This window comes from Convolutriloba macropyga, chromosome 5, assembly GCF_964194025.1.
Source record: "Convolutriloba macropyga chromosome 5, txConMacr16.3, whole genome shotgun sequence".
Lineage (NCBI taxonomy): Eukaryota > Metazoa > Xenacoelomorpha > Acoela > Convolutidae > Convolutriloba > Convolutriloba macropyga.
In genome coordinates this window covers 40,394,147-40,418,477 of record NC_134472.1, presented here as the reverse complement: position 1 = coordinate 40,418,477, position 24,331 = coordinate 40,394,147, and the positions used below count along the sequence as shown (strand labels likewise).

Sequence of the window (24,331 nt, the reverse complement as noted above, 5' to 3'; positions counted from 1 at the left end):
CATACTTTTCACATTTACAGTGAACTTCTAAACTTACGGAATAACGTAACCAATTAAAATGTGTGCTTTTGTGTACGGTGATACCCACGGTGGTATAATTGGTATATGTAGTTTGTACATCTTTACCTTCTTCTGAGGTTTTGCCAGATGCAAAAATAAAACCTTCGTGGTATTTGATATTGATATTGTGCCGCATAGCTGGATTTGCTTAGTAATAACTTCAAAACTCGATAAAGACAAGTCATCGTCTTTAAGACGGCTTGTGTGAAATTTGGCATTGTGTTGATGTTCTGTTTTAATCTCATCATTATTGAATGCTTCTATAAAGTATCGGTTTTAAAATTAAATCAATCCAGCTTGTGATCTATCTAAGTCAGAAAATTGACAGTGATTGTTAGGTTCCCAAATAACTGTCGCATTAATATGGCGGTTTCAGGTACAAAACCCCGTTGCGATTATGTCTTCAATTCTAGTGTCTTTATAGTAAATGTTTTCCGACCGTGAGTCGAGAGAGAGAGAGAGAGAGAGAGAGAGAGAGTGAAATTGTTGTTCGTTGTAGTGACCATCCTAGTGTGATGATGAAATGGTGTTCATATGTGGGATTGTTTCAACTGAGCTTGCCCTTGGATTATCCGTTGCGTTTGGAATCCAAAGATGATCTCGTGGCTAAACCAAATTTCGGTGTTGAAATGCAAAGGGATTCCAGTGGTAATTTTGAAATCTTCCTTTCGTTGCTCCAGTACTTGATCGCCTACGCGAGTCGTTTAAGAGTTGTAATTGAAACAATTGTGGTTCAAAGTGATGCTTCTATACAAGTCAACGAGCTTCAGTTTCTGTGGGAAAAAAAAATTTCCGTTTTGTTAAAATTCCAATAATCGTGATCAAACCTGTAGACCCTTTTTAGGGCAATTTTGTGGTAAACGTATTCCTTGTTGCTGAGTTTTCTACATATGGCAAACGCCCGTTTTTTAACTCCTTTCATTTAAGAAAAGATGGCGAGTTGTGCCGGTGAAATCTGGAAGTCTGTGCGCTTGATTTTACACTCACTATTTGTGTTAAATTTATAATATTGCATATTTGTGATATGCTGTGGAGAGCAGTCATTGATTGTGACTATGAGATCCTTTATCCCAGATGCGGGAGTTGATTTTTCCTCGATCAATTGTGATGGGTTGTTTTAGAGGTAATGGGAGCGAATAGAATAAATTATGGTATATGGTTAGATTTCTTGTGGCATATCCTGCCGTGTTCTTTGTTTATCGATCAAATTCACAGAGGACTTTTTGACAAATCATTGCTCAGGGTTTAGTTTTCGTTCTAAATACAGTTGAAGAAAGTGAAAAATTAGTTTGTCTTGTTCGATAACATTTTTTATTGAAACTGTTTTTTTAGATCGTTTTTTGTGCTTTAATAAATCGTGTGTTCCGTGCTTTGGTACTAAGTGATTTCAAATGATTTGGTTATTCTCTATTATGATCCACAAACAAAACGATACGTTTTCGGGACTAATTTTAATATGTTTTATATATATTTTGGGTAAGTACGTGTTGTATCCGGTTGTTCACCAATACACTGGCCAGAGTGCTGATATGGGTCAGGCGTAGGAGAATTTGAGTTTAAATTGATTACTGGTAGAGTGCCGGAAAACTGAGTGGTAGTGAACATTGAAATGATGGGGACTAATTTGCAATATTAAATGAGTGGTTCCACTGATCTTGTGAAAGTAATCTTTTTATATTTGATACAGGTCCTCGAGGAGGAGAAAAACAGTTATTCGCTAATTGCGAAGGCGTTGGCGGAGCAAATGTGTGGTTAGTGGATCTGATTCAGTTAGGATGTTTGAGACAAGACTTTTTATTTGTGGTGTTTCGTTGATACCCACCAAAGTGTGCATCAGTTGCGGTCGATTTTAATTTCGACTTCAATATGTTTCTGCAAAAATAAATTGCGTTGTCAAGAAGTTGGGAGAACATTTGATTAGTTCAAAAAATTTGATTGTGGTGTTTACGGTGGAGCTCTTTTAAAGGAGTTTGTTGCATTGCTGCGTTTCCGATTTGATTAACTGTTCATGACATTAACTTTTTTATGTTTATTTGCTGTTGTTGTCGAGATTGTTGAGTTTGCGTTTGTTTTTTGCCTTTGATTCTGATAGGTTGAAGGGGCGGTTCAAGGTTTATTGACTGAGAGGTGAAGTTGGGGAGAGTGTCTAGAAGGATGAGAACTATCTGTAAATTTAGTAGAAGTGACTGAGTAAGGCTGTTCCTCTGTTTTCTGAGCTCAACGTTTTTTATTAAAGAGTTTAAATGACTACTTTTTGGGGGTGGGTTGTTTTGCTGTGTCACTTTATGAGCACGTTGTTGCTTCTGTGACTGGGGGAGCTCTAGGTTTTGTATTGGTATGAAAATTAGGGGTCGCAATTGTTAATACTGATTTTGCTCAACAGCTGGACAAATATTACAAAATATTATGCGAAAGTGGTTACTAGATGGGAAGACAATAATTAAGTGATTTATATGTGGAATACTCACCATGAAGGCTACAAGGACAGTCTCTGGCGGGTTGACATTATGCTGTTAAACGATATCTAGAAAATCAGAAGTGAATGTTGCTGAGAATTTATCTTGTGTGTAGTCTTTTTTGCAAAAAAGAAAAAAGTATGTGTGTAGAAAACTACATTGTAGTTGAAACTGATCATCTATTTAGAGAGTCTTTAACGTCTTCTATGTCACAAGATCTGGGATAGCGTCTAGACTTAAAGTATTTTGTATATCCGTTTAGATTAATTCTTCAATTTTTGGAGTTGCTCTAGGTGAAAAACTGGTAGGTACAACAGAGCAACATCTTCGTTTTTAAAAATTCTCATATAGAAAACGAACTCAGAACAAATTTTTGAAATCAGATTTTGATCTACGTTAACGGAAATCTCTTTGAATGTGATTTGTTTGGGTTTAAGGTTTGTGACTTATCTAAAAGTATCTGCAAATGGGATTCATTTATATAATGTTTCTAGGCATTGGTGAGACGTATCGTTCCTAACTGTACCACCTATCCAAATTCGGACTTGTTTTTGTATTTTGAACTGAAAAACGTGTTTGGAGACAGATAGGGAGAGAGAGAGAGAGGGCTGCTGTGAGCTGAAGACAAGTGTTTTTTGAGACTGTGTTTGACAACTGTTGTAGCTGCGTTATATTTGCGGCTATGAGCAAAAGAAAAAGGGTAGAATGGCGAGGTTGCGCTCTGCTGTGACAGAAAACAAGATTGGTAGAACTCTTCCAAGACAGCTGTTTATATTTTAAAAGGACCGTTACAGACAGTTTAGGGAGAGAAGTTAGGATTTTTGTGAGATGGATAGTATTCAAGTTTGAAAAGTTAGATTGAGGTAGACGAGATTTGATTATAGTTGCAGTTAGACTACATAGAAAAAAGTTAGGAGAAAGTCAAAGTTAGATTTGAGAGAGGAAAATAAGAAAAATGCTAAGGTTAGATTTGATTAGATTTAGAAGCTAGATTTAGATTCAAGGAGAGAGAGTTTATTTGAAAGCAAGAGAAGAAGAGAGACAACTGAATGCAACGCAAAAAGGACTGAAGTGATTTCAGTCGATTTGTTTCGGGCTCACAGCAAGTTACTCTTGGGTAGAAAAAAATTTGAAGAGTCATCTAATTAGATTAATGGAGTTTGCGAATCCCATTCAGTTCCGTGGGCCAGTTGTCAATTTAATCTTCAGTTATATTATCTCTCGGTTGCTCCGACCGCTTTTTCCTTTTCCATTTCCCGGTGAAAAAGATTTTGTGCCTCTGCTTAGATAGCAGGTAATAAATTATCGCCTGAACGATAGTATTGTTGGGTATTTCTTTTTTAATTACCGCGTTGAAGGTAATTGTATCAATTGGCAGATGCAGAGAGTTTTCGTCACACTAAAAAATTTAAAACAAGACGAACAATTACCCGAGAAAATTCTTCAAAAAAGAGTACATATTGTTTGCAGAGTATTGTTGCGAGTGGATTTTAGTTTTCAGAAATTTTTATAGGCAAGCAATAGCACTTTTCTTTTGTCCCATAATTCCAAGTAAAGCAACACCAAAACCCTCTGACTTTCTATATACAGATCTCCTTTTTACATTTAACTCTGATGCTAACGCAGCCAACACCATCTCAAAAGTTTCAGTCACACTATATATTAATTGTTCTCCCGGCCGAAAATCGACGATCTGTCACGGATACTCCATTGACGTCCAAAACCTCATCTATCAGAACAATGTCATTTTATCTCACCAGAATGTTTTATCGCAGTAATCCAAGGAATTACACCACATCTAAACCTTTTAATTTTCAGTAGTTCGGTAACAGGATCAGTCATTGTAATATTTGTCTAACTATTGGAAAAGATCATTATCTACAATTGTGGCTCCTAACCTTCATTCCCACACAAACCCCAGCCTACCCGGTCACAGCAGAGCCACTTTCTTCAAACTACGAAAACCCAAAACAATCCATCTCCAAAAAATTCATAACTTAGTTTGTTTAATAAGAAACGGCAAGCGCAAGAAACAGAAGAACACCACCTCTCCATCGTTACTCCTTCCAAATCTACAGATATACATTGTCCTACTGGACACTATTCCCCGCTTTATCACCACAATCAAAAATCCTCTAATGGCACCATCAGCCTACCAACCATATCAACCACTAAACCATCAATGCTTAGCCCCGTGTACAGGTTTTCAAATAGCAAACACAGCTTTTTCACAAATCCCTTTAATACCAGCAGCACCAAGAGCACCACCCACTTGACTAAAATAATTCAAGCACTCCAATTTTTTCTACTACCCCAATAAATTTTCCTAAGACAACCAAAACATAAAGCTAAGATTTGCCTCAACCAGTACACATGGTCTCGACGATTAAGGAATCACAAAACATTAGCTTAGCAAGGCTAGTTTTAAAATGATTGTCAGACGCTGACTCTCTAAGCACACATTTTTTGCCAACTGCTTCACAAATAGCAGTCAACTCCTTTCATCCTCCTCAAGGAGCAATTACACAATTAGAAAGAATAATCTAATTGAAGCATATTGGAATCACTCTTCTAGTTTAGATCAACCTACCCCATCTCTACATGGACCTTACCTGTTACTTTTCAATCAAGGTACAACCTGAATAATTATTATTACCTCTGATACACGAACATCTTGATCAGCATACTCATTACTATTTAGGAATGGACCCAGAGGCAACTCCCATCTTCCCTATTTTCTCACAAATTGAGCTAAACATAGAAATGCAAAAGCTTATGAAATTACTCCCATACAAAGGAACCGGGTACAAGATCTACATAAAAAATCAAAACAACTTTTTTCGTAAAGACATTAGTAGAACAGAAGAAACTATTTTCTCACAAAAAGGCAGCTGCTCCATCTATTTTCCGCGTCCAAAAAACCTTCCCGGTTTATTTATTAAGGAATGAACAACCAAATTGACTACTGCACTAAAAACACAATCGGCTACTTTGATATTTTACAGTAGGCTAATTTAAATCCCCACTCAGGGTTATCAAGCACATGTCCACATCAATTTTAATCATTTTTTTCCAAATAATTAACTCACAGCCCCAGCATAACAACGAAGTCAGATTGATAAATGCATTATTTTGCATTCCTAACTCGATAATTCAAGTTCTCATAGAAGCACAATATGGTTGTTCCGTTCAATATATTATAAACATGCACTATTACAAACTCAATAAAATCGGCGAAAGTAAAATTAAACCCTCCAATTTCCAAAGCTTCCCGCCCAAGTAGCCTTTTGCCCACAAGTTAGCACTATCCAAACACGTGCTTTATATGGTTGTCTCAGTGACAAAGAAATCATGATAATTGTGATGTTAACAATATAGAGAAACCTTTTTTCTCGGAGAGAAATCGGAGAATCAAACTCGTCAATAAAAACCACTATGAACCCCAACTGATGCACTTTGACCTCATAGGAGAGCCCCGCTGGCAATCTAATATAGAATTAAGAAAAGGCCGATTCGAGTATAATCGCTTGATTCCGTTTGCTTTTCAATACAGAATTTCAATATATAACCCCTTAGACCTTAGGTAGATTCCAAACGCTACGGATAATTCGCGTTCAAATAGACCAAAAAACCCTCTGCTACTATCACGTTATACATACGCTCCCAGGGTCACTCCAATTAGCAAACATAACATAACATTAGATTTATAAACAGAAAATCTTTATTATAAAGACACCCGCATAAAGTGCAAAATTGAATCGTGGTAGTACCTCAATCACGCAATTTACGCCACCATCATTTGGGAACCTAGAGACGCCTGGCAACCACCAGCACGTATCATTTCAGAACAAGGCATGTATTTTACAGAGGCACTCACCATTTATAAAAATTAACACTGATCATCAGCGCATTAACCACCTTTACACTAGTCATTTTCAAGACTAATTTTAAGGGGACTTGGCATTGTATCCGTCCGAATTCATTACAAAACCTTTCCATAATTGTAAGGAGGAACAACCATATGATACAAATATCAGGAGTACAGTTTGAAGTAAAAAAGCGTACCTTCTAAATTTTTTCGAGATTTATATATCACTGTTTCAGATTCTCAGCCCCTCTAACACAAAAGCACAAATTTGAACTGCCTATGTTATATCAGAACAATCTAAAAGTTATTGCAAATGAGAAATGAGCTAACCCTTCAGAAAAAAAATTGGTTTGAAGCAGTTCAACCAAAAGTAAAGATCGACACCAAAATTGACTATTCCATTATTCGAGCAATTCTTAAAATGGATGACAGTAGTCTAGCCATATATGAAAAACTTTGAGTCCTCGAGAGGGACCTAAAACATACGGCATTTACTCTCCTAAACTAAAAACTCCCACTAGTCGGATACATTATCAGAGGAAACAGAAACACACTTGCACCATTTGAGAGCTGTAATGTAAATTCAATTTTCCAAGGTAAAACAGTTTCTTCTCCTCTTTGTGTAATAGAAAGCCAATGCTTCGTGCGCATTCCAATATATCACCTGAATAAAGTAAATTTGTTGTTCAATACAATCGTAAGACTCTCACCTGGACAGTTTAATCACCATGTAAAGCTGATAATTCAGATCCGTTAATTACAGTAGAGGCAGATGGTCATGATGGCTCATATTATCTCACAACTTAGTCACTTAGGGCTAGACAAAAGATAGGAAAACATTCACAACCGATAGATTACAGCGTCGCTTCACCCACATTACGTTTACCGCTCAAGAAATTCTAATATTCAGTTATAAAATTTAGTGACAATCTGAAATTTAATCGGTATATTCACAACGCAGCAGAAAAATTGCCAGAAGCTGCAATTGTAAACTTTGCAGAACCTGCAAAACAATTTCAATTACAACCATAAAATTTGCAATTACAGAAACAAAACTTATATTTTAAAAAATTATCTATAAATTGCAAACAATTTTTGCAAAAAAAAATCAAAAAAGCCTTTCGAACTGGAGTGATCTTGTCAATGGCAACTACTTAAAAACCTCATTTGTTGTACTTTTTGGATACCCCTGGTATGTACTTAAAAAATTAGCCATTGCATGGACAGCGTTGATTTTTTTAAAATGTCTCTTTGGAATAATCCGAAGTGTTCTTACCAAATAAAACTCAGAAAACTTATTAGGACCAAATGTTACACTATCACGAATAATCTCAGTATTGTTTGGTTAATTTCTCCCAGACCGTTCTTCATGTCTTATAAGCAAGCACTGACATTTAAATTTCACTTACCCCAAAGAGCACAAAAACAAGACAATCCTAAGCTAGCATACTTAACCACTCACCAAATACAGTAGCATCCTTCCGTCGTTCCTGGAACCGAATCGAGGTACGAAGCAAATTCCTCCGCTATTCACGATAGCACAATCATGTCCACTGCGTCAGTCTGTCTAATTCACGGGAGAGTCCATTACCTTCAACAGCCACCTTCTCTTTTCCCCCAGACACAGAGAGCGAACTCCACTTACTGTTTGCACCCAGCCTAATTACGCTCAATCCAGCCTATGACCCGACCGATGACAAGGCAAAAAAGCCTTGATTATGCTTCAGCAAAACTCACCGGCAACTTCGTTTTCCTGGGCTGTCAAGTCCGAACTATCAACTCCCGCAACAGTAATTTTAAATTTTGGAAATTCACGGAGGAGTCGAATGCCCCCTCCTTATACCAAAAATTACGAGAAAAACTCCAGATTCCACTACCCCAAGAACACCGACCTCTAAACCTATAATTAATTAATTAACCTTTCACCCCGGAGACAGCGTCCTCGGAACAGACGGTTCCCTTCGGACCATATGTGTCAACAGACATTCTCCGCCAAACGCCATTTGTCTACATCCCCACGTTTAACCGCTCAAAAATCTATTTATCCACTCAACGTTCTTATTCACAGTACAGAGGCAGTACTATATAATAACGGGACCGAAGTTCCAGCATACTGAAAATTGGATACAAGTCCCGAAGCGTATAAATTATATTGCCATGGATCAATGAGTCATAAGTTGTGCAAATTACAGACTGTGAAGCCAAAAATTTGACATGATCAGAAAACGGGGCAGCCAAAAATCCATAATGCCGTTCTTAATGATTCAGTGCTGAAACACTATGACGAGCAAGTCCGGGCACCCCAACGGAACATACCCCGAAAACCGACTGTTCTCAGTTGCACTATAAGGCAAATAGAAAATAAACACATCGAGGAAGGACGCAATCGCTATCTTCTTTTTGATTGTGTACATTTCCTCTAAAACCCACGCGGCACGAAACGTTTTTGGCAACACCTCGAAGCATTTCTTCGCGTAGGCCAAACCTGCTTGCAACCATCTTAACACAGCTCCCTATGGCGTATACCAGAAGTAAAACCCCATCGTTTTACAGTGTAACACTCGATGCATAATCATCTGAGAAAATTGGGACAAATTCGAGTTTTTCTATTTGTGCCCCTGTACGCGGCCAACCATTGCGCCATACTAGTCACAGTCAGTATCTTTGACGCATTGAGGGTGGCGCGACGAACTGCATCTAAGGCCATAACTTCAACGGGTGATACCTTGACAGGATATCTGATAACCTCGCCAACCACACTTCCTCTGCGGTAGAAAAGGAAATTTACGGTTGTCTCCTAGCAAGGTAACCTCACTGCAATGCGGCTCTTTTCATTAAAGCGTTTTCAGCTTGCTTTGCTCGAGGTATGAAAGTTCTTCCGGGATCCACAGAATCGAACTCCAGCCTTCTATTTTCAATTAAAAAGAACAAGACATAGCCCCTCCTCCGAGATAGTTCCCAAAATTGGCAAAATTGGGAAACTTGCCATCCCGCTCTTCACACATGCTTACAACTCTTTTAATTCTTCATTTAGCTTTTTTTATTACAATTCAAAGAATTTGAATTGTATTAGGGCGCTGTCTTTTTTTTTAAGATCTGTTCACACATTTTCATGATTTTTGAAGTCAAATTGGAGTAGTGATTTTGGTCACGCCGAAACAGGAAACGGAGCGAAAAAGCGAGTGGTTTTGCGGCGTGAACTTTTTCCGCTCTAATTTTAAAGTAGAGTGAGAAAATGGTGTTTGAACAAAAATTCGGTTTCTCGGTAGTGGTTTTTTGTTCACATGCAGCAATTTCACTCTGATTTTTACTGTTTTTTCAATTTTTTGGATCGCATTTTTTTCTAAATGGTTTTCCCAATCCATTCACAGCTCATTCTAAGCCTAGTTTTTTGTTTGAATTAAGTTTTCATTTCTCGCTAGTGGTTTTTTTGTTCACATGCGGCATTTTGACATTGATTTTCTGTTTTTTTTTGCTGTTTATAAACTCAATTAAATCTGCGTGGTCTCCATTATTTTCTTATTTTTTTATCTGATTTTTTTAAAAATGGTTTTTTCAATTCACTGATGTCCATTCTAGGTCTAGTTTTTCTGTTTAGTCAATGAAAATTCTTTGAATTGTACGTCAGGACTTGTCCTGCTATGTTTTCTGATTCTTCTTCTTTTCATTTACCACTTCCTTATTATCATAAGACAATTATTAAAGTCTTTTTTCTGTTTTCCGTTTCTTCTTTTCCTTTGTTGGGATTTTTCTCGAAAGAATTATTTGGAAATAATAGCTAACTGTAGCTAATAAATAGGATACCATCCAGAAGGTAAGCTGTTCAATCCAATCAGCAAACGTACAAATTAGGTGATAAAAGGAAATCTCTTTGAACCACCGAACCGGCGCACAGGCTACAAAGCTTTCTTTTGTTGGGACCGAAACTCTCATTACAAGTTAATGGGAGAAAAGTGGCATGGAGATGACGTTACTGGCCAGAATAGCCGGTGACTGGCACCTTCTGTGGTCTCAAAATGAACAACCGTGGACCATTTATTGACGGCACTGGTCACTGGCTCCTGATGCATTCACAATTCCAACCCACCTCCGGCTGCAATCTACAACTGGAAAATTGTTCTTAACCTCGAATTGATGCAGCAGATAAAAATCTATCATGCGCATTCCTCACCAATCACAGACTGAAAAGATTTTTTATCTTTTATATAGAGCAAGATATCCTTTCAAAGTCAGTCTCTTAGATTAGTACTTTTTGTTTACTCTATTGACACTGGTGTTATCTTTTTAAAGCTCTAATAATTGAAATTTACCTTCAGCGTTGCCCTGAGTCAGTCAGTCAATCAGATTTAGGTATGTCTACTTCGCGCACGGAAATAAGTAGTTCCAACCTGATTAACCTTAGGCTGTGAAAAGAACCGAATTGTGGTCTGTCTTAATAGCTCAAATTTTGTCAGCCAAACATTTTGCGTAATAAAGGCACAGATGACTACAATAAATGCTTCAAGCATCGTTAAATAGAATTTAAAATGAAAAGATACACTTGACTTTTTTGATACACTTGACTTTTGCTGCGAGATAGCGAGATAAATGAGATATCAGTATGTGAAATAAATGAGAAAGAAACAATATTTAATCGTCTTTAACCAAAAGTAGTTCCATAACAGCTTATTTAAATAGTCTAGACGGGAAAATAGACCAATTTCGCCGACATGAAACGAAGAAAACTCAGTTGGTAAATTTTTGTTAAGAAACTTTCTCAATTCGTGTAATCTGAACAGCTTTCAGTTTTGAATTGCAGCAGAAAAACAGTAAAGAGACAAAAAAGAAAAATCATTATGAAAATTTTGCAGACATTAATTTCATCTCAAGTTTTATGGTCAATGGTCCCTCCATTATTTGGCGTTAAATGAACAACCTTCGGGCCAACATATCTAAACCTTAATCTTTGCGCGACATATATACAGTTCATGTTTTCAAGCGCATCTTGAAACCTGAGAAAACAAAATGACGTAAGATGTTGTCAATTCCTTTCAATTTTTTCATGAGCTACACTCCAGATCTATTATTTTGTTCAGTCATTTTTGGCCGATTGATATATTCTTCGTAGAGAGTTGTGATTGGTATCATTATTTGCCGGAGGTAGAGACCACAAACTGCTAAGAGTCGTTTGAATCAACTCAAAGTAAGACTAGTTCTGCTTGCGTTTCTTTTATAGTGTTTTGAAATCAAATTTTGTTGCAAAGTTATCTATCTGGTTACCAGTGGTATAATTAGTTGTTATAATTGAACGCGTCTCATTGTTCAGCCGTGGTCTGTTCGTGGTTTTTCAATTTTTTTAAAAAAATAGAATTTCTTTGAGAAAATAATTCTGATTTCAAATAATTCCGATTTTCCTTTTTTGGTTTATTTACCACCCAAAATGTTTAAAATAAAAATTAAACTGCTAGGCACTCACGTTTTTTTTATACAATGAGCCCCCATGATCAAATATTATGTTTTCACAGAGAAATTGAGAGGTTTCGAATTCTTGTGTTTTACCCAAATCTGTCATTTTGCAGTCTCATTAACGAAGATCCAATAGGTTTCCACAAATTCTTCACATGAACCTATAAAATGCTTTGAGTTGACTCCTAAGGCATTTTTTTATTTGAGTCTTTGTTTTTTTAAGAAAATCTGTTTACTTCTGATTTTTTTGCCACCTATTCCAAAATTCTGTCAACTTGTTGCTTAGTTTCAGTAAGCACAAACCGGATCTTCCTTCTAGTGAGCTAAAGTAAAGTCATTCCAGAGGTTATTCTTTTTATTTATTGATTTCATTGCTTGGATACCACGGTTCTAAACTTTTCTTTGCTTTTGGACATTTGCCCATTGTGGAAGCAGTTTTTGTTGCCTTGTCAGATTCTGATAACAGGTCACATAAATTTTGCAAGAAAACATATGTGTACAATTAAATTTATTTCAGTGAATAGCGTATGATTTCAACGGTTTTTGAACCGTTTTCTTGCAAAACTTAATACGTATTCTTGCGTATCCCTGTGGTCGTTTTTGTTGTCTTTTTTGCACATTCCTCTCAACGTCTCAATGATAATCAACAATACCTCAATCAAACAGTCATGATCTGATCAATTAACAGCTTATGATTTTGAGGGCTCTTACAATCTGTTTTGTATTTTTTTTGTGGAAATTTGACTTTTGTATGTACTGGTTGTTAATTTGTTGTCTTAAAATTTAGTCTCCACCAATTGAAGCTACATCTGGCATCCCAAGAAGTTGAAAGTTTATCTCCCATTTCCGTAAGTTGAAAATTTAGCTTTTTCTAGTTATTATTAGCTTTTCTAAGTTATTACTAATTTTGTTTTTTAGTGATGTGTGGTGCCGTTATTTTGAGTTTTCATAAATCTTTTGTGATTTGGTTAATCAGAAATATTTGAACATTTTTGTAAATATCTGACAATTTTTTTGTCTCATGTATCTGACAATTTTTTTTTGGTCTCATGTCACACTACAACATTAATGGTGGTTTCTATTAGCTTTGACGATGAGAGCAGTTGATCATATATATTGTTTTCCATGAATAGCACATTGTTTCACTGACTTGGACACCGTTTACTACCAAATTTTAGCTGAATATATGTTTTTAATTGTTACTATTTTTTTATTGTAGTCTTATTAAAAATTGTGGATAATGAGAGACCTCAATGGCTCCATGTCTGGTCGTACAAATGAGTTTATCCAGTTTTTTCAGTTGAGAGCCAATTGTTTTTTTTGCTTCGAAATTGTTTTTAAAAACAAACGTGCTGTCAAATTTTGCTCCTTTTCTTTTTCTGTCTTACTTCATCTAAGTAAATATTGGTCAAGCATGTTTTCAAATGACCTACAAGTTTTTTGCGGATGCCAATTAATTGTTAATTGATGTTTTAATTAATACTATTTCGACTTTTGTCTGGTATTATCTGTTGCCATTAAGCGGTTGTAAAATACAGATATTGATTTTTGGTCACATTTAAAATATTTTTGTTCATTTTTTTGTTTCTTATTTTGTCTCTTATTCTTGTCGATAGCTGATGGTTGACTTCTTCTCTTTTTTCCTGTTCTTGTTTGAGTTTCAATTTTTTAGCAAAAGGGTAAGAAATATGAGAGCGAAAAACTTTTGCACAAAAAGCATTATCAAGTTCAATTTTAATTTGCAGTTTTATTACATCAGGACTACATAGATCTGTATGCTGCCCTGCCATTTCTATTCCGCAAAAACGTGAAATAGCAACAGCCACCGTGAAATTTGGAATATTTTCCAAAGATAATTCAAATGAGTGCAATTCGATAATCTCGATTTCGATAATATCTTTGCATACCTACAAACTAATACACCGTCAGATTCTAAGAAGGCTGCTGAGTGATTTAATCACCTGGCTTCACCTGTTTATCCCCTTTTTAATGCTGAAAAGTCAAATCGTCAGACAAAAAAAATCCGCAGTACAAAAATCCTTTAAAAGAAAACCAGGAGGTTTAAAATAATTACTGCAAACTTCGTTTGAGCCAAAATTTTCAAAAAATCATGAGTTATTTTATTTGTTTTTCTACCTTGTGTACCAAATCTGCTCTCTATTAGAGCCATATTTCAAAACTGCTTCGACATATGCATATGAATTTATAAACTCATGTTTCTTATTTTATTTGCTGTAGCTACTTTTAATAGTAGCACATTTATTATTGTACTATAAAAAAATTGGAAAATTTTACAGCTTAAAAAATCTCTTCAGCAATTGCTGTTTTTCAAGGGCTTTCCATCGATACCGTTTTTTCTCCTCCACAAAAATCTCGACTGGTCTAATTTGGCTGAACAAAAAAATTAGGGCCGGTATAAAGTTCCTAAATCGAAATATACTTGTAGGGTTGGAACAACAGTCTTACATAATTACGACCACGAAAGACGTTATTTTAAAACAAAATCGGCAGATTGCCGGAAATCCTTCTTTGACGCGCTTGATACACATCGGGATTGAAACAGAAAAAGATAAAGAGGTAAACTGACCAATTTAATGTTGTGTTAAGTGTTCTTATTTGGCGTGCAGTTTGTTTGTTTCAGTAGGATAAAACTATAATTAATTCAGCTTCTAAACTGAAAGCTAATAAGCTTAATCCCAACGTCAGCTAGCAAGCACTCTAATAAACTCTGCTAAATGCTAAACTAACTTTCAATGATTTAATGACCGGGTTTTATTGGTTTAACCGTCTCTTTTGATTTTGATCTTTTGACATTCACAGTATTCACTACATTGCGTAATTGAATGAGTGACGGAATTTAAAATCCATTCAGTTGAAACAGTGAGTGAAGTCAGTGACTTATGTACAATGAAAAACATGATCAATAGGTAAAGCGAATTAAAAACATAACAGGACAAGTCCTGGCGTACAATTCAAAGAATTTTCATTGACTAAACAAAAAACTAGACCTAGAACGAACAATGAGTGAATTGGGAAAACCATTTCCAAAACAATCAGATAAAAAAATTCAAAAACAAAATCAAAGCTAAAATATCGCATGTGAACAAAAAACCGCTAGCGAGAAAAGGAAATTTGATTCAAACAAAAAACTAGGCCTAGAGAAAATATGATTGGATTGGGAAAACCATTTAGAAAAAAAATCCGATCCAAAAAATCGAAAAAACATCAAAAATCAAAGTGAAATTACCGCATGTGAACAAAAACCACTAGCGAGAAAGCAAATTTTTGTTCAAACACCGTTCTCTCTCTAATTTTAAATTAGAGCAAAACAGTTTCACGCCGCAAAACCACTCGCTTTTTCGCTCCACTGCCTGTTTCGGCGTGACCGAAATCACTACTCCAATTTGACTTCAAAAATCATGAAAATTTGTGAACACATCTGAAAAAAATAATAGCCGGAGGAATTCCGAAAACGACTCGAAGAAAATTGCACATACTTATGACTAAACAACTAAAACATTTATTGTGAACCCTAAACCTCCACAAATGCCATAAAAAAATTTAGGAAGAATAGAAACGGCATTCAAAAACAAACGTACAAGTTTTTTCAAATAGTACATGCTAACATAAAACCAAATAAAATTCCTTTGCAATTAGAGCAATGAAAAAAGCTCGTAAAACAACGGGCGAGTCATAATAGGCTAAGAAACTTGTTTAAAATTAAAAAAGGAAAAGCTGCAAAAAGCAGCAGTAAAACAACAAAACAGTTAAAAAAAATCATAAATTTCGTATAAAAATCAGCAAAACTGATCAAAAACCTCCAAATTGTCATTAGACTCAAATTAATTACTTGAAACCTTCAATTCCTATCAAAATAAGCCTAAAACTAATACAATATTATAATCAAATCTCATAAGTTATCTCGCTTAGAAAATTTTTTCACACATCAATTTCTCGCTCTCAAAAACAGCGGTATGAACAAAAACCACTTTCTTTTTGCTCCGCTCTTCACTTTTGTTCAGCACCAAAATCACTCCAAATTTTTTTCACGTGTTTCATTTCCCGCTTCTAAATTCACTCCAAGAAAATTGATTTAAAAAGGACTTCTCCAATACTCCTCTTCGAGTTGTAAAAAAAACAGCACCCCAATACAATTCAAATTCTTTGAATTGCAAAAAAGGAGAGCGCCTAAATAATAGTCGTTGAGAGCCTGATGGCGGCTATTAAAAAACTCATAACTTACACAGACCTTAATTATAATTTCCGTTTCAAACTTCTTTGATGTATAGCTAAGATATTCAGTACATTTGAACTGAACATTGTCGAAAAGTACTGACTTCACGCATCACGTTTAATCGATTGGACGATTGTGCCTAATGGCCAACCTCACTGTTAGTCTTGGATTCCATTTTCAATTAGTTTAGTAGCTCAAACAATCTAGTTCAAAAACTCAATGGACACTCTAAATATGCCCGATAATTCGATTTTGCTCTGAAAATCAATCAAATGACTCAAAAATCCAGTTTGGAACAACTTATAAATTGAGCAGCAATAGACACAGATTATATAAATGTTCATTCATAAAATTTGATTCAAATATACATAAATTATGACTAAGTTATCAATTTTACATTTGAAATATTCAATTTAATCCATTTAAAACTTTTGACATTTGATCAGACCAAATGGTAGTAGCACCTAAATTTACATATACTTGCTGACCTTTTTAAATGAAACAACCATGGGAATATTCTATCAAGAACAGCTCCATCAAGTACCAATCACATTCTGGTTAACAAAATGCATTAATGGTGTCTTTTCTGGTCTCTAAGTTGAGCTCCTTGAAAAATGTCTTGACAGATGAAATATTCCTCGAACAGTTGAAAAGATATTCTGAGAAATAAGAATGACGTAAGCAAATGATTGCACATGATTCAGTTCGAACACTGATAAATTTATCTTCGAAAAGTAAAATTCTGAGCTAAATCTGGAGGAATAAAAGCCAAAATCTATAAGATATATTATAACATTACATTGGATTGAATTCCGCAATCGAAAAATAGAGCAAAGAAACTAGTATAAAATAACGATTTGCAGTTTTGTTAAAACAATGTAGTAGAGTCGGTACATTATAAAATCACGAGTTGATCAAAACTGTAAACTAGTTTGGTAGATACTCCACAAATGGTTATACGGTGACAATAACATGGGGAAGATTTGAGACTGCTAGTTGTGTTGTGCGTATTATAATGTAGCATCCTATGACAGGGAAACAGTCGCTCTCCTTATTTCGGAACTATGCAGCATTCGGGTGACGGTTTCTGTGTGAATATACTTGGATACTTGTTATTTTGGCATGCTTGTTATTTTTGGCCAACCGGTTGCAGTTTTGCTAGTTCTCCGCTCAAGAAATCCACATCCTAGGTAGCATATTGTTGAAGGAAATTGAGAGCCAGCTCACCTCTTAACGTCGACATTTAAAGTTACCGGTGCCAACAATTCGCAACTTTTAGCTACTAACCAAATGTTCAAGAACAGCTTAATATTTAACCAGGAGGCTCCGTAATGTACATTCGCACTTAATGTTCCGCTCCCGCTCATCCTAACTTTTGACCTAACTGTGTTCCAAATGAAGCAGAGACAGGAAATTTTCTGAATTCTTTGTAAATTTTAATTTGAAAATTAAAATTTGATGGATTCTAAAAACATGACAGACATGTGTACACCAGTGATGTTTATACCAGTGAAGTTAGTGTTTTCATTGCACAAAAGATGAACTGATCAAAACGTTTGGTTGCTAATTTTCCATTAGAAAAAATACAATTTAATGAACCACCTGCGTTTGTAACAACGGAAATTCGGCTGCTGAGCGGTAGAAAGTAATCAAAAAATCATCGCTTGACTTCCTGGCTCGTTATAAGATGTTCGTATTAAAAGCCGGGGAAGACAACGAATTAAACCTAGCTAGAAGATTGCCAGAAAATAGCCGCAATAGCTTCGTAGATCTGCAGTCTCAAAAAGATACTGAAAGAAATATACCAAAAGAAAAATTTCTTTTTATTAAATGCTGAGATGTGATATTTTGATTAGAAATCTGTATAACTTATTGCTGCTTCTGTTAGCTGCTCTCAAATAACCTTCAATCAGAGTGACAAATATTCACTTGACCTTACCTCTTTGAATTAACGTAAAGAAAAGTTAATTTCAGATTGAGGTAGGCATTTATGAGAGTGAGGTAAATCTCGTGTGATTAAAAGCTTATTCAAGCAAATGAACAAGAAAAATCCTTCTACTAAGAGTGAGAAAACATAAGCCGACTAATGGCCAAACAATTGCTCCCGAACGACAGGCGAGGCAATTTAATTGAGGGGCTGTAGCCTAGATAAACTTTTCTTTATGGGTACACAAATCCTTCACCACGCCGGGATTCGAACCATGGTCCTCCCGATCCCTAACTAGAAGCATTGCCCACTCAGCTATCAGTCCCTACTTTTTGCTATGCTGAAATTGACTTTATTTTAGCAACAAGCTTTACTTCGGAGTGAGAACAAGAGAGATCACTAAAAAATGAACAAAGGCGTGAAAAGTCACCTGAGAAGTCAAGGAATGTTCTAGAAGAAAAAGCGCAAAAACGGTCCAGCAAAAAATTTGCATAAACAAGACCAACACGTTTACAATAATTGCTACGAACTTCGTTCAAGAACAACTAATGACCTCACGCCCGCAATTCAGTTGAAACGAATATGAATCAACAAACAAAAAAGAGATTTAAAGTGATTGCGACGTCATATTGTCAGAACAAAATCTTGACGACAGAATTTAAAAAAAACAAGAGAAGGACAATAATAGCCTCAGTTATCGCTTTGTTGCTATTGAGAAACATAGCAAGACAAGTCCTGAATTACAAGCCAAAGAATTGAATTTATTAATGTCATGACAAATAAAACTATATGAGCAACAGCAAACTAATACAGTCAAAACGGCCGATAAAACCCTTCGTGCGCAAAATTGAACAATAAACATTAAATACAAAACTTCTCCTCCCAAGATTAGATGGTTTAGGAGCCACTAAAAACAATGACACTTAATGAAAATAAAGACTTAGTATCCTTGGAATAAGTACACAATAACCTTGTGAGAATGAAAGAAAGACAAAGCAAGAGGCAAAAACTTTAAAAAACTGTCAAAAATTAGAAGATCTTTCAAATTTAAAGGCGCCAAAGTAAGAGAACCATATATAACTACATGCCAGAATCCTGATTAACAGGATATAAAATCATTTCAGAAGTCAGAAAATACGTTTTTTCTAAGAGTTGCAGGGACAAAAGAACTACAAATGAAGGCAAGATTCGCAAACTCACTCAAATAGTTTGAAAACAAACGATATCTCAGTTAAGCAAAACGTTGACTACTCCAAATTCGACAGGCCAATAAAAACTTACTTTTGAGACAAAGTGCTAAGAAAATAGAAGAAACATGATGAAAATTAACCTTTTCTCTTAAAAAGTTAAAATCGTAATTATTGCCGGCAGATAGCCGCAACAGCTGCAAAAGAATAAACTTGCGTGCCGTATAATACAGATATAAAGATACATATAAAAAGTTTGAAAAATAATCAACGCCGCTCAAAAAGCCATAAAATATTCAGCGATAAATTAATAAAGCGTGTTAAAATTCATTGCGCAGAAGCCGTTTCATTAGGGACCTTTATTACACATATGAGTTCCTTTGACCTTAAACCAATTCAAATTTAACTTAAGTTTTAAAATGCAGAAGATATTTTATTGGGTGAGGTAAGTCACGTATGATCAAAATCTAATCACGCAAAAGAGCTAAAAACGTTTTAAAAGAGAGTGAGAAATGACGTCACGCGCATAAATGCCGTTAGTGTGAGTTAGAAGTAGTGAGAAACGGGGGGGGGGGTCTACCGCACAAAAAAAGGATCCCACCACTTCTTAGTCTCGAAACTACTTCTGATGTATTTTTTATTATATAATCCTTTTTTTAGAAGCTGTCGTAACCACTGAACCAAGGGAACATGATTTTTGTGTTACAGATGTATTTTTATTCAGGATCCGAAATCAAAGTTAGCTATTCTTCAGCGCTTTTATCGTTGCTTTTGACATATGGCAAACACCCAAAGTTGGTTCAATAATTAATAGTCATGAGAGATTGTGCCTTAGGTACGTTTGTTAGATTGATTTAAACTACATTTAGGTATCGTTTTGACCAATTCTTACCAAACTCTTTATTGGAACGTATTTTTATCGATGTTTTGATCAAAGTTTTAGATTCAATTTTTATCATCAAATTGAAATGTGGCTGTTTGCTGTTTTCAGGTAAGCTTAGTCCTGTGTTATGGCTTTGTTATATTTTGTGACTGTCTGTTCAACTGATAATCTTACTGATTCTGCGATCAATGAGAAAGGTGTTTTAGAATATTTAAATTTTGAACTTGAACCAAAACATTCCCGTGTACAGAATTATCAAATGATTACAAATTATATGGAATAAAGTTTCTTAAACGGTTTAATAGTTTTCCTCATCCGAGGGTAAAACGATAACGTCATTTTCTTCCTCGGGCTGAATTGACTTTGTAGACGTTATCTTCAGTTGTTTCGTAGGTTTAACTGTAGCAACGGGTTTAACCCGCTTCACTGTTAGTCTCTGTTTTTCTTTGTTGTACAAAATGAGTGCGGCGAATTCACGAAGTCCCAGGGCAACATACTTGAGCTCCCACATCTCTCCTTGATTTTGGAATTTCTTTATATGGAAGAAGACAGAGCATGAGGTCATCAGGGTCCAAGTATTTCATCGACAGCCTGTAGTAGACTCGGTCGGTATCTAAACATACACACACTATCATAGGCTTTTGTAATTAACTACAGCTTTAAGCCTTCAAGAATTGCTCCCTTTCCTAAGCTAAGTATTTATTTTCAAAGTTTAAATGGAAACGTGAATATCAAATAACGTTATTAATTTTAATCTTTCGCTTTTCCGAATTTATTCTTAGTACTAATTCTAAAGATAAAATGTTTTATACTACCTTTGATATCTCTGATGACCTCGCAGTTCTTCGAGTCGAGACGCATTCTCTCACACGCTTCAATGTGAACAATAGTTCTTCCCTCGGCGTTGATTTTCCCCTCCATTAGGACTCGCATCAGGTCTGATTCGAACCATATTGAATCGAGCAAGTCCTTGAAATGTTGCTCTGGGAGAGTCAGTGTCTGATAAAGAAACCTTTCTCCGTTGTAAAATTTATAGAGCGTGATCTCCATCATTGAGCCCTCAGTGTTGTCCTCCCGTCGAACTCGGACAAAATGCGTTGAAGTTTTGTACTCAAACAGATATCCCGACATCTCGTTTGTAATTTGATTGCTGCTCTTAACTTTGTAAGTTCAAATTTTGAGGATAGTTTAGCGATCGAATTTTGTGGGATTTTATACAGCTTATCTTTACAAGACTAAGCAAAATTCGATGAAATCACAATTCACGGTCTCTATCAGAGAACTGTGTTACGTAACATTTTCCTTATTCGGTTTTGTTCAGGCGCTTTTGTGCGGTAAAGAAAAGAAATTTCCAAGATCTTTATCGGATAGTTAGTTTCTTTTACGTGATGGTTAGTTAGCTAACAAAGATAAGAGCGGCACTGTTTTGTTAAATTGTTGGATCATTTTCTTAAAGTTATTAAGCGGAGAAAGCTTTCTTCAATCTTCATCTGAAATTATTCTCACCAAAATTGGTAAACAGAATTGAGGGACCCTTCGAGCTATCTTGTGGCGGTGGTTTCAAATTGGAACTTCATCAGCTCTCTCCTTCTAGCACGGAATTCTTCAACGGTATGTTGAATTATCAAGCATTCTGGGTTAGTGTATGCTCAAAACAACTGTTGCACTTTTTTAACAACTTTTTATTAGTGGTTGGATTCACGAAAAAGCACAATTGGGGGATAATTTATGCCCAATTTTTGTTCCACTCATGTTCTTTCTGCAAAATTTTTCCTCTTTCAAGTTTCACGAAACGGTTTTCAGGGGTTAACTTATGCTCAAATTTGCTGAAAGACAATGTTTGATAGGGGTTAATTTATTGCCAAATTCACTGAAATTTATAAAATTTGTGCAACAGTTTTTGCTTACTTTTTCAAATTAGAGAAAAGCCCTAGGGGTTAATTTATGCCCATTTTTTTCTAGAGCTGCTAAATATAAGCTGGTGCAAATTTTTACATCTAATTCAAAAATGCCAGAACTATAAAAGGGTTCATTCTTGCCCGATTTAGCTTAATAACAAGGAGTTCTCTGGGGTTAATTCATGAACGACCTTGCTCAATTTTTCTCCTTTGTGTTCCCAAATTAGAAAGGACACTTCGGGGGTTAATTTATGCCCGATTTTCTTTCACTCCTGTTGTTTCTACAACTTTCTCCTCTTGCTTTGAAATTAACGAAAAGCTTCCAGGAGTTAACTTATGCTCAAATTTGCTGAAAGAGTGTTTTATAGGGGTTAATTTATTGCCAATTTATAAAATTTGTGCAACAGGTTTTGTCTACTTTTTCACATTAGAGGAAAGCCCTAGGGGTTAATTTATGCCCAGTTTTTTTCTAGATCTGCTAAATGTGAACTATCGAACTTCGCAGTGGGTCGATTTTGTCGATTTAATGTTACGATGCATCTAAAAAAAGATAGAATTATCTAAAAGGGGTTAATTCTTGCCACAATTAGCTAAATAAGAAAGTTTTTTGGGGTTATTTCATGACCAACCTTGCTAAATTTCTCTTCATTGTGCATCATTTTTTTCCACTCAATTGAGAAAGGACACTTCGGGGGTTAATTCATGCCCGATTTTTTCTTTCACTGATTAATATGCACGGGTCGATTTCAATATGGACCAATTTTTGTTTCAAAATTATTGGGGATGAATTTAATGGTTAATTTATGCCCAAATTTCTTTCTACTGATGAATATGCACGGGCCGATTTAACTGACGATCAATTTGTAGACAAAATGAAATTTAATGAGTCGATTTCAGGTTTTCGCTTCTATAGTTGCTTCTAAGCAATGCATTACAGGGGTTAATTTTTGCCCCTTTCTCATTCGTCAAAATGAATATGCTCTTATAATTTTGAATGATTTGGTTGAAGGGCTAAGGCCAAACTGTTTTAAGAATGAGTTAAATTGGAAAAATTTGCATCACTAAGGGATAATTTATGTCCAAATTTTTCACGTTTGTTCATTTTAATAGGTTCTACTCATGATCTCCTGTAGCTTCTGCAATGAGACTTTCACGAACAGGAGAGATCTCGCTGTGCATCGAGAGCAAAAGCACTCAAACTTACCCGACACCAACTTCAGATGTGGGCACTGCACAGTGACGTTCACTTTAGCAAAGAATTTAGTGCGCCATCTGAAGAACATTCACAAATTTTCCAGGACCCTTCGGTGCAATACATGTCAAACTTTTTTTGGAACTGAGGCGTCTTGGAAACTACACTCCAGGACGGAACATTCTGGTGTTTCGGAAGTGCAACGCTCAGCCTTGCCGGGAGATGAAGGAGCAGATTTTGTGTTAGAGAGACAGAAAGGCAATAAGGGGACACTTTCAAACATATCGCCTCAAAATTGTTGGTGACCAAGTTTTTGATCCTTTCGAGTATTTAGTAACAAACGAGGTTAAGATTAGAAACTTCATTACCAACCGTTTAACCGAAATTTGTTCCGCCAAAGTAGGACTATGTATTGAAGTTAAGTTTTCCAAGCCTTTACTCGATGAAAGTACACTCTCGTTTTTTCACAGTCCCATGGAGACTGTTACCACTTGTTTGACTACAGATGAGTATTTTGCTCATGTTGATAAGTTACTAAAATTAATGTATTTTGCACAGCTGGCAGTGGTTGGGTTATCGAAAAGTTAAATATGGTTGAGATCAAATTCTCAAAGCATTGTCACCACTTGTTTGACTACAGATGAGTACTTTGCTCATGTTGATAAGTTACTTACTAACATTAATGTATTTTGCACAGCTGGCAGTGGTTGGGTTATCGAAAAGTTAAATATGGTTGAGATCAAATTCTCAAAGCATGTTCCACTTCGTGCTGGTTCCTACATAATGACGCCCAGTGTTTTAGAAAATCAGAGAAAATCCTTGCTCAATATTAGAAATTTGAAGGACAACCTCTGTTTCATTTATTCAGTCCTTGCTTTTCTTTTTCCGGTTAAACAAAATCAAGAACGGCCGCAGAGTTACAAGAATAATTTGAGTTCTCTTATTTACAATGCTCGTAAAATGCCTCTGGCCTTATCCGACATTCCTAAATTTGAGAAATATAATCATCTTAAAATAAATGTTTACGCCTTCGAACAGCGCAAAATTTACCCGGTTTATTTAACTAAAAACGCTGGTGTTGCTCGAAGAGTTCATCTATTGCTGTTGTCAGATGAAAACAGTTGGCATTATTGCTTAATTAAAAACCTAGACCACCTATTAAAAATTCTCTTGCGAACTCC

The 24,331-nt window shown here is 35.7% G+C and overlaps 1 protein-coding gene across 1 annotated transcript in view; it reads right to left on the bottom strand.

Moving 5' to 3' along the window:
* Positions 1–16,352: 16,352 nt before the first annotated feature.
* LOC142339393 (GRIP1-associated protein 1-like) overlaps positions 16,353–24,331 on the bottom strand; it is a 56,640-nt gene continuing 48,661 nt past the window's right edge. Inside the window, exon 16 of the mRNA XM_075389408.1 lies at positions 16,353–17,249. Within this exon, the coding sequence (XP_075245523.1) occupies positions 17,193–17,249 (57 nt within the window). The 3' untranslated portion in view covers positions 16,353–17,192. The remainder of the gene's footprint in view (positions 17,250–24,331) is intronic.